An 11,849-nucleotide genomic window follows, 5' to 3' on the forward strand; every position below is an offset into this window, starting at 1 on the left:
GGAGGGAGAGAATGAGAGAGGGGAAGAGAGGGAGGAAGGGAGAGGAAGAGAGGGAGGGAGGGAGTGAGAGAGAGGAAGAGAGAGATGGGGAGGGAGAAAGAAGAGAGAGAGAGGGGGGGGGAGAGAAAGAAGAGAGAGGACGGGGGGAGATTGATCAAAATCTGGCAAACTTTTTGTGCAAATTTCCTCCTTTCTATCATTCCCTCATTCCGTCTGTCTGTCTTCGGACTGTTGCAGTGATCTTAGACAGAAAATTACTGTCAGAAAGAAACTTGTTTACAAATTTATTGTTTAAATCTAGAGAAATGATTATCAATGCGAAGATTCTACAGCACGGGAACGCGATAAGGGCCGCGATAAAATAAATTATGCTAAAACTACTAAAATCAAGAATTATTCAAAGTGGTGTTCTGAGGTCGTGACATGCAACTTTCAGAAGTGAAAATTGTGGAAAATTAGGGTAATATACGCTGGGTGACTGTATTGTGAAGGTGCATATCTATTTATTATTCCCAGGTTTGCCTTTTATCAATCGTGCGGTACCTCCAGTCTGTGGGAGAATGACTGGGAAAAACTGAAAAATGATAAACTGTATAATATAAAACCCAAACTGGAACAGCAAAATACTTTGGACCTCTCCAGAAGAGATGAAGTCATTTTTACTCGATTGCGCATCGGACACACGGCACTGACCCACAAATACCTCCTACAGGGAGATGAGAAGCCGTTCTCTGTCGGATACGACACAGATTTTACCATTAGACACATCTTAACCGAATGTCTAGACTTTGGAGAGATCCGAAGGAAATATTATAAATGCAAGAAATTGCAAGACATTTTTTCCGTTGTAGGTCCCAACAGAATTTTCAATTTTATGAAGGCCATTGGCCTTTATGGCAAATTATAAAGTGAAATTGTACTATTTAAAATTTCGAAGTGACTATTCCCAGTGACACTGGGGATAGGTACAGAAACTATTCCCAGTGACAAGGGAACTCTTTTGCATAAAAAAACCAGAAGGCTTTGCACTGTAGCCTTGAAAGACTCTCTTCTCACTTCAGTCAGTTCACTGAGTTCAGTACTTTTGTTCTCTTCTCTTACTTAGGGTTTAGACTTGACCGTAGAATACAGATCTAGAACTAGATCTAGATCTTGTTTAAGAGAGAAGAATAGGGAAGGATTTCTATCTGTCCTATACCGTGGTCTTCAAAATCCGTAGCCTATGTAGATCAAGATCTAGATCAAGATCTACACACGTAGATCAAGATCTACACACGTACATTTAAATTACGACTGAATAACCAGCAAACATAGGATCATTTCTTTTTCTTAAAAAAAAACAACTCCCACTCTCACCAGAATCTACTTTAGTTTAGTTAGATCTAGATCTACAATCTAGATCTAAATTAGATATAGTCCAGAGATCTAGTATTCAGGGGCGAAGGCTGACTTGTTTGACAGGGTAATCAAAGTGAAACGGGACCAGATATGGCCTGTAGATATGACACAGGAATCTTACTCGAGGCGGCGACTCTGAGTTGTGAATGAAAACAAATCCGGAATTCATATTGTATGTTCAACCGCCAAAATAATCGGGAAAGTATCTTATTAAATATCAGTTCCAACTAAAATTAAATTAAACTTTAGATGTGAATACATAAACACAAAGCAAAGAAGCAGAGACGTCAGTACTATATCTATATGTTATAGATCTACCAGTGAGTCTAACTCTTTGGTAGAACATGACAATTTTTAAAAATAAAATTTTACATTTGGCTGTTTTTGTTAGCCTTCCGCGGCCAGGAGCTGGTGTCATAATCGAGGTCACGATCTGATTATAGGACGGTAAAAAGTCGAGGAAAAAAAGCAAGTACTTGCAACAGTGAAGAGATTGTTAGGAGTTAGTTCCCCTCACATTTGTGAGGTAGACTTGACCGGTGTTAGTTAGCTTACACAATCAGGGCTTGAGATTGATTTTAACTGTGACCCCAAAGGGGTGAAAGCGCGCTCATATGACCTTATGCAGTTGCGAGCGCCGTAAAACCCTATACTAAACAAACAAACAACAAAGGGGTGAACTGGGTATATGTGACAATGAAACAGCTTAGACTGCTATGCACATGTTCCCTTCAACTATATTGGTGGACTCTTCCAGCCTCACTTTAAGCTTACTTTTAATCAAAGCTTGCGACTGCTTATGGAGTGGCCCGAGAGGGGTGAGGAGGCTATTTCTGTGGCTGTGAAACCGTTTTGAATGTTAGGCATACTGTTCATTGTTGATTACGAACGTCTTTTGACATTTAATTTAAGAGGTTTACATTTATGGATGAATTTGACAGCGACAATGTTTCAAAATTAGGAAGGGAAGCAGTGATTATTTGATTATATAGACGCTTCGCCCCTGCTAGTATTTAGTAACCCATCACCATCATCATGCCCATGTAGATCAGTGTGGGAACAATAGGCTAATTGGCCCGTCTGTTCTCAGTTCTCAGTGTCACTGGGAATAGTTTCTGGGCCTATTCCCAGTGACACTGGGAACAACTCTGCCCTTGGCCTTATTGCCAGTGGTTTCTTGGCATATCCCCAGTGTCACTGGGAATAGTTTCTGGTCGTATCCCCAGTGTCACTGGGAATAGTTTCTAGGCCTATTCCCAGTGTCACTGGGAATAGTGCTTTACAACTTAAAATTACAGCCTTAGGGATTTGAAATTCATTGTTTATTTTCAAGATGGCGGCCGTTTCCATAGCAACCGCTTTAATTATGCCAAAATAAAATTGCGTTTCAAGAGATTTTACTATGTCTAACTTATATGTGTAGCCTACTTGGATTTGATGTCGGGCAACAAACATAGAAAATGGTCTTCAAGGGTAGCTTCTCCCGTTAATGATTCGTTGAAAAAGTACGTCATAAGTTCTTCGAGCTCAGCTGATTAGGCTTACTTGGCTAATCTTTAATCCTATAGAGGCCTCTCTTGTGTTTTACAGCATTTACGCTAGTCGCGCATCATGCCTAGGTCTAAAGTCTACTAACTAAACATTATAGTTACCTGTCAGCGTGTTTCACAGATCGGAGCGTGCGTTTAGAGGGAGTGACCGTGCGTTTGTACGTCTAAATTATATACAGTAGTCTCCGCCTAAGATCCCACCGCTTACGATCCCGGTTCGCTTAAGATCCCGTTGTTTTAGGAAAACAGAATTTTTACTATACAAAAGTCACCCCTAAGATCCCGCTCTGATGGTCTACATTCGGCTAAGATCCCGCATTTCAGATCATAATTGGTAAAACAAAAACCCGGGAGAGCACAGCCGATCAACATAGAGTGAAAAGTTGAGATCAATAAACTGTCCGTCTCGTCAAAGATCAACCACTATCGTGAATGTGATCACATACACGTTGTAAAACTCGATGAAGCGATACAATGTTTGCCCCAGACGGGATCACACCGGGGTGTGAACTGACCGACGCGTTTGTTTTCCCCACGCATCGCACTCACACCTGAGCTCGCCACCTAAGCTTGCATCACTTGCTGGGTGGGTAGGGCCTACACGTTCACTCCAGGCAGGATCACATCGAACCGTGAACTCTTCCTTGATCACTGCAGCAGTTGTCTGTACTCCCGAATTTGCGAGACAGACTGAATTTTAATTGGTGGGTTCACAACGTAATGGTGTGTAACGACAAAGGCGATTTGGAGAGGTGGGGGGGGGGGGACTCTGTCAGAGATGGAAAGCTACAAATTTTTGACAAGTAAAGAGGAGGGGCAACTGGATAAGCGTAGATCTTGAGACTCATGATAGGATAATAAGTGAAAATGGCACGCCTCATGCCACTATGCACCGTGATAGGTCATCAAGGTTAACCACTATTTGCTCGCCATACGTCATAAACCCACCAAGGGGTCACGTCAGTTCATTGTAGAGTGGAGGGAGACCATTTTACCGACTGTGAGCCTTAGCATGGGTCACCATAGATTCTTCCCTAGGTTCATCGGTTAAGATCCCGGTTCGCCTAAGATCCCGCATTTCCATGCTCCCGAGCACCGGGATCTTAGGCGGAGACTACTGCATTTAAAACCTGTCAGATGACGAAAGCGTGCGTTTGAGCGGAGCGTGCTTTAGTATGGCGTGCGTTTAGGTGGAGACTACTGTATGTGACACCGAGGCTCGATTGGGAAAGTGAAGATCTCACATTCGCTTTCGTTACCACCCAGAAATTTGCCGGCGACAGACTGATAATCATAACACAACATTATTTTGTGACATGCAGGTTGTGCAGTATAAACGCTGTGTCACCGCGCAAATAAAATTGAATCAATACTCGGACTCATCACTGTGCTGTCACTTGTGGGAGGAAAAAAAGAAATATGACTCTGCCACTCTAAAGCACTATCTCTTAGTGACAGATCGATGGTGAGTCACAAATGGTGAATGTCTGTGAAATTGGGTCAAGTTTTTTTGTATTTGTTTGAAAAGATCACTTGAAAACCCTCTTGCATCATGTCTTAAAATATATGGCAAAGAAATGGAGCCAAAATGACAAAATATGATATTGGTGCTTAACTTGTAGTATATCTGGAAATGTTTTTTTGTAGCATCCCTGACACTCATGCTATGTTTCCTTGAAAGTAGTAATTTAGAATGTATTAATGTTTTGCCACTGCTATTATTTTTTGTCAGTTACTTTTTGGGAGGTTGGAAGTTTTTAACCCTTAAGTAATATTTCTGGACTTGTTTCTTGTGCTTTTCTCTGTGCTTTGTGCTTTACGTTTCTCTAATCGTACGACAACAGGTTTAGACTTTTATGATTTTATTACAAATCCTTTCAAATTCTACTTGTTCATTGACATGTTTAAAAACAATTTTATTGTTTGTTTCAGGACCTCTAAAAATGGGGTGGAAGTTGGAAATGTTATCTTAGATGTGGCAAAATGGATGACAAAATCAGACAGGCACGGCATGAGCGAATCAAGCCATATTTGCCTTCCTTGAGGTGAGTGTCTCCAAATTTGTTCATGACATGAACATGCCAGTGTTAGAGTTGTCTGAAAGCTGCAGCTGTGAAACATCGCAAACAGACATGAGCTGCTTGGACGGAGTTTTTCTCGAATACATCAAAATAGCAAGTTCTGTACTTCTTGCTTGAATTCGTTTTTTTAAACCGTACTTTGACTTGCTGAAATAAATTTATGTACTTTTGCCCATCATTGTGAGGTTGCTTTAAATCGAATTGTCATATATGATGTTTGGGACAAGGTTATAAAAAAAATAATTAGTTTGTGAAACTAAAGACTGTCTTGGACTTGATGATGCAAATTTACATATTATTTTTACTCATTGTTATGAGACCAATAACTTTTCTCATTTCTTTTTAATTTCCACAGGAAAAATGAAGAACCAAAGATTACGAACAAAGTAAGTGCTGTGCCTGTTTGATGGTCGCAAAATCTATTTGTTAGTGATCAGATACAGTGGAGTCCATTTAAACGGAACCCTGAAAACAATGATAAAGTGGGAACAAAATAGAATCCCCAATTTTTTACTTCTTTGTCTTTGTAAGACTGTCCCCGGAGAAAGTTGCCTTTGAAAAAAGCAAAAGTTGCAAAAAGGTGCAAGAAAAATTTGCTAAAGTTGCAAGAAAAGTTGCAAGACGTGTATAGCTAAAATAAGTGTCATGGAATACATTGTTGGTATGCTCATTTTAAGTAAAGGAACCAACATGAGTTTTGTTTGATCAAAATCAAAAGTGAATGTGAATGTCTACCAAAAAACAACAACTGGACTATGCACAAGCAAATGTCATATATGTATGAAATATAGAATCTATTGACACAGATTGTCATAAAAATGAAACTAAGAACGACTGTCGCTCTTCCAAGTGTTTTTTGTGAACGCGCAGTTACTAGACCTCGGACAAGGCTTGTTTTGTACGAATGTTATCGATTATTTATATGTCACAACTGCAACAGTTATCAGGCTATCATCAGAAGATTCGGAGTGCGGGCAAAGATCAAACACAACTAAGGGCGAGTCAAATACTAAGTGCGGCATCGATATTTCGGAAAATAATGCTCCGTGTTCCTACTGACAAAAAGTTCAATGGGTACTTCCCGCAATGGAGAAGAAGGCAGAGTGCGTTTTCAGAAAATCCGGCGCAACAGACTGGAATAAAAAATTAGGACATGAGTGATCGAAATTGGGAAAATCGGGATGCTTGAGATTTGGAGCAAAAAAATCTGGTTATCAGCGGGGATGAGTGGCAGGTCTGGTTTTGGTTATTAATGAAATTTTATTATTATTTTTCCAACTTTTGCGGAAAATTGGCTAAATTTCGCGGACTCACGAAAATAGCAAAAGTTGCGCAAGTTGCGGGTTGCAGGCGCGAATTCCTCTGAGGACAGGTAAGAAAACTAATGATTAACTGAATTTCTATTTCGAAAACCAAAATAAATATCGAGAGTTGAGTCCTATAAGTATTAATTTGCAACTTTCAAGTAACATAAATCATTCATCAAGTTGTACAATTGCATGGGAGAGAAAAGCTTTGCTAGTATACTCTTTGCTTACCTTTACTACACACATTAGTAGGCTTACATCCTGCTGTGTATAGAAGGCTTAGTGCCCACCCATGAACATGTGACAGCACACGGTATGTTTCATGATGTCATTGGCATTAAGCTTTCTTGCTTTTCTGTTTTGTCTGTCTGTCTGTGTGGCTTTTTTGGTTGCACATTTTGTTATGAAAATGTTATGGATCCTATAATTTACGTGAAGTAGAGAAGTGTAAATTATTGTGAGCTCAGCTATTCAACCGCTTTATGGGTTTTTGTTGGGTAGAATGTTGTTGAAATGTTTTGGACTGACTGATACATTGTAAAAGTCTTGTGAAAAGTTTATGCACCTCTGTTTTTTAGCAGGGGGAAATGTTTTGAGAATATTATGGACTGCATTGTTGTAATTGTCATGTGAAAAGCTTATGTACCATGCACATGTTTATAGTGTCTCTTCTCAAAGTTGTTATTGTAATGGTTTTCTCTATTCTATATCTCTTATACAGACTGATGCTGTTTAGTCTGAATCTGATAGAAATTCAATGAGGGCTTACTGATAATTCAGCAATTCTGTCTGAAATAACAACAACAAAAATTAACCAAACTGAAAAGATTCTTGACACTGGTGTAAAGAATATATTCTTTGTTTGATGTAAGGTAAACGGAATTTAATATGTTTAAGTGGCTATGAAAGTGCCACACAGTTAACGTGGTCCGGTCTTTTGTTTCAGCAAACTGTCCTTCGACTCCTTCAAGATTTGAAAGATGAAGGGAATGCGTTGTTCCGTGAAGATGCTTTCGAGGACTCCTGGCAGACTTATTGGCATGCGCTCATTGTTGCCCGTCAGCTGGAGAGGACATTCTATCACATCGTGGACAAGCATTTTATGGGGGTTCTCTTCTGTAATGCTTCTCTCTGTAGTCTCAAGACGGTAAGCCTCTTCTAGAAAAAATTTTTGTTTGAATTGAAGACTTTGTTCTTGTTGTCCTAATTTTATGTTTTGTCTTGTTTGGGAGAAAGAATCCTGAAAGTTTTAAACAGAAATGTGAAAATGAATAGAACTGTCGACTTTGTCTAAGACGACTACCCATTGTCGAGGAGAATAGTAGTTGTCTTAGACCATGCCATTATAATATAAAAAATCCCAAAGTGGGAGGTTGTCATTTATACAGGTGATTGTCTTGGCTTACTTAATCCCCCCCCCTCCGCCCACCCTCTTGCTCATGTGACGTGTGAAGGTGGGCACACAGAAGCCTAGGCTATACAACATTATATGAGCAGAATGTGAAATTCAATTACAGTGTAGCATGCTCACAGCAAGAAATCTTTTCCAAATGTTCAAATTTTGCTATGAATACAAAAAATGTTATGTGTATTAAAAAATTTGGAACCTGAAAATCTGTTTGCTATGTGCGAGTTTCGCTATGTGCATGCTAAACTGTAAGTATGATTTTGGCCCCCCCCCCCCCCCCCCCCCCCCCCCAAGGGCTGAGAATTGTCTGCTTAAAGGCGGAATTCCGCTCATTACAACACCACAGCCCGCTAATCCGAACAGCTCTCCGCCTTTTTTCCGAGTTTCGTATTTTAATAATATTGTAGTAAGAGTAAAAAAACAAATTAAAAAAAAATGAATTTAATAAAAGACGATAATAATTTTAGAAGTTTTTTAACTGCTCGCTGGACGAAACCGAGGTGCGTGCGCATCCGTGTGTTGGCCGATACCATTCAATCAAGCACTTTTTATTCTCCTTCAGTACTGGTAGAATTGCATTCAGTTGGGACAATCGAGTACCGGTAGTTACGTGGATAACTGTTGTGACTTTAGCCCATGCATACCACAACCTTGTAGCCTTTTCTTATTTTTTCGGTCTTGTCTGCTTGTTCTTCATCATGGCGAAGCACACTGTTGATATTCTTTCGAGAGGAGATAATTTTGATGATGGTGATGCCAGTAACCTGTGGCGTTGGGAATAGTGCGATTGGTGAACTCTGTGAATATTTTTTTTTTTCATCCCAAGAATCATTCTTCAAGAATGATGTATGTACAATGTATAGTAATGGTTTACTTTCTTTTTGACAGTATTTAGGTAGTTATTGTTATTTTTGTGAGTGGTTGGCGGGTGCTCTGGTGTGGTTTGCTCCTTCTTTCCTATCAAACGGTACTTGTTTATACTGGAACCTCCCGAAACCTCCCAAAACCACCCGAAACCAAGCAAAACCCACCCGAAACCACCCAAATGTCAATGGTGTGATGTTGTTTGCTATGCTATCTATCGCTCTGTTGATAAAATATTCTGCCGGCTGGTTCTTGGTTCTTTTTATAAGAGAAAATGATGGTTTGTGAAATCTTTGTTCAACTTCATTCTTTATTTTGTTTTAAGTGATGAGCGACTGCTCAGGTTGCAATTAATAGCCTGTACTTCTTAGAATTTTAATTACTGTTATAGTAGTATTCAAGTACAGATTTAGTGGGTGGTTGGCGGGTGCTTTGGTGTGGTTTGCTCCTTCTTTCCTATCAAACATCTATCGTCCTTATCTCCCCTTCTTCTTTTTTATGTTTGTTACTCTCTTGTAACACGTCAAACCATCTGGCACTCATATGACCTTATGCAGTTGCGAGCGCCATAAAACCTCTGCTAAAACTAAAAACTACAGATTTTTTACACAATGTAATGATGCGATATTTAATTCCTGTTATCTTGTGCATGTTGTGAAGTATTCTTTTAAGGAGAAGTGACCCCTAAAATGTTTTTGGGTGAAATTATTAAAACTTGGGTTATCACTTATTATATTATATTTCCTGGACAATAAATGTCCGGAAACGTATAGCGTTTCTATACCCTAAATGTGGTGTTTGAAGGGATTTTAGACCAAAGGGTAGAGAATTTTAAAAAGAAAATAATTAGCACTTTTTTCTCAAAAGGCATGTTTTACACAGCTTATATGTTTCCATTTTAAAAAAGAACATTCATTCTATTTCTACAGTGTAAATATTATCAAGAAGTTGTCATGTTCAAGTTTAAAATATGTTTTTACGGTTTCTAATTGGAAAGAAAACTATTTAGGCTTTTTCTGACCTTTATCGGCCATTTTCTTAAAATGCTATTTTCACACACTTTATCCTATTGTCTTACTGTATGTCGTTCGATTTTAATGTAACTTTCACAGATTATTAACGACACCAGGTTCTAGAAACTGTCGTGAGGAATTTTTGATTGCGCATGGAGCTTTTGATAAAAGGCATCAGAAAGTGATTTTTCCCCTTTTTTTCAGTTATGCAATAAGCTGATTTTTTAGGTGCCGTAGAATGAAAACTAAAGCATATACCAAAAATTCCCTAAGACAATTTTTATATCAAGTACTTGTCCTGTGTACATGCCAAATAAAAAGTGTTTTAAATTAAAACAAATAAGTCAAACCGAGTGAAATATTGTCTCTTATAATGCTATTGTATTGTTTTTAGTTTAAATAATTTATTCAGGATCAAGAAGCATCCAAGTGGGTGGTTGGCGGGTGCTCTGGTGTGGTTTGCCCCTTCTTTCCTATCAAACATCTATCGCCCTTATCTCCCCTCCTTCTTTTTTGTGTTTGTTGCTCTCTTGTAACACCTCTAATCTTCGGGACTTATTTGACCTTCTCGTGTTGCAAGTGCAGTAAAACACTTACTAAAACAAAAAAAGTGTCCAAATACGATAATATTGTATTACAGATCAATATATTATCCATAGAGCGATAGATAGCATAGCAAAATTTCGGGCGGTTTTTTTGTGGTTTCGGGTGGTTTTGAGAGGTTTTGGTTGTTTTCGGGAGGTTACGGTATAAACAAGTACCCCTATTAAACATCTATTGTCCTTATCTCCCCTTCTTCTTTTTAATGTTTGTTACTCTCTTGTAACACCTCTAATCTTCTGGCGCTCATATGACCGTATGCTGTTGCGAGCTCCGTAAAACCTCTACTAAAACAATATTATTTTTCTCTAAAGTTAAAGTAACAAATAAGACCTCAAATCCTTCCAAAACAACCAGATTTAGCTATTTTATGCCTGGTTTTTTCAAAATTTCGGGGAGGGCCATGCCCCTGGACCCCCCTAGTTTTCAGCCTTTTTTGTGGTATGCCATTCTCAGTCCTGTTATTAGATAACTGCACTGTGGAGATATTCCATAAAATGTCTGTGTTTTAGCTGGGATTTGTCTCACATTGCTCAAGTTGGTCTAGAGAGGCAAGGTCAAAGCAGCCTACCTCATTAATTATCTGAACAATGTTGATGGGGACATACAGCTTTTACAATATGTGTCATGACACTGTGGAATCAGGCGCTCATCAATTTTTTTTTGGCACGTGGAGTTATTGGGATAATCTGAAAACTGATTTATTTGCGTTGCTTCCATTGAAATAAATATCTGTTTATCTTGAATTGAATCCAAGATATTTGTGATTGAAGGAAGTGAGGTTGCCTGACTTCAGTGGTGAAATTAACGAGAAAATGGCTGCCAAAGTTTGGTATCTCCAATAGCTACAGTCTTTGGAAACTGAAAAATGACATATTTTGTGCCTTTAATCAATGTCTTTCTCAGTAAAATTCACATGGAAATGTGTTTTTTTGTATGGACCTAAAAGATATTAAATTTTAAGCCAAAATATAAAAATCTGAAAAAAAAAATTCCAAAGTGATGGGAAAATGCCTGTTACTCCGATTTCATTATTTTACAAGCGCCTGATTTTGCAACGCTGTTCACATATAATAGATTTCTTCCTTTGCAACCAAGTTAAGGCTGTGTTAAAAAAAAAATTATATTGACATGAATAGTTCTGTCTTATTGTTGATAATTTGCTTACACAGGTTTTTAGTGTTAACCTATTGTGTTTTTTTTTCCCTCTGCAGCAAAATCAGGAATGGAAATGGATCTTTGCTTTGGTGATTTTTGTTCTACTTGATTCTACTTTTATTTGAAAAATTCTTTTTATTCTTTTCAGGGGAGGAACGAAGAAGCCCTCAAAGATGCAGATATGGGTGAGTCTGCATTTAGTTCATTGTCTCTCACTGTATGCGCAGTGAAATGCTAATCCTATGTTTAGAGGATAATTAAAGAAACAATCGAGACTTACCTGTAAGTTGATGATTGTTTCTGATTTTGACGATCTGTCGTCAGGAACGGAGTGGTAACATGAGAGAAGGCAGCACGGCGTAACCCATCACACTTTAGATAGTCACAGTTGTGACAATTAAATTATTCATTTGGGAAACCAAATACTTGCGAGCACCATAGGTGAAATTAATGAAAGAATAACAATCACA

General features: G+C 38.6%; 1 protein-coding gene across 2 annotated transcripts in view; it reads left to right on the plus strand.

Annotated features, from left to right (window-relative positions):
- LOC101853767 (helicase with zinc finger domain 2) overlaps positions 1 to 11,849 on the plus strand; it is a 166,906-nt gene that overhangs the window by 12,914 nt on the left and 142,143 nt on the right. For both annotated transcript variants that reach the window (XM_005092802.3, XM_013079486.2), the window contains exons 2-5: positions 4,881 to 4,993; positions 5,385 to 5,415; positions 7,283 to 7,483; positions 11,528 to 11,564. In XM_005092802.3, coding sequence (XP_005092859.1) covers positions 4,932 to 4,993; positions 5,385 to 5,415; positions 7,283 to 7,483; positions 11,528 to 11,564 — 331 coding nt within the window. In that variant the 5' untranslated portion in view covers positions 4,881 to 4,931. The remainder of the gene's footprint in view (positions 1 to 4,880; positions 4,994 to 5,384; positions 5,416 to 7,282; positions 7,484 to 11,527; positions 11,565 to 11,849) is intronic.

This window comes from Aplysia californica, unplaced genomic scaffold (assembly GCF_000002075.1).
Source record: "Aplysia californica isolate F4 #8 unplaced genomic scaffold, AplCal3.0 scaffold00053, whole genome shotgun sequence".
Taxonomy (NCBI): Eukaryota; Metazoa; Mollusca; class Gastropoda; order Aplysiida; family Aplysiidae; genus Aplysia; species Aplysia californica.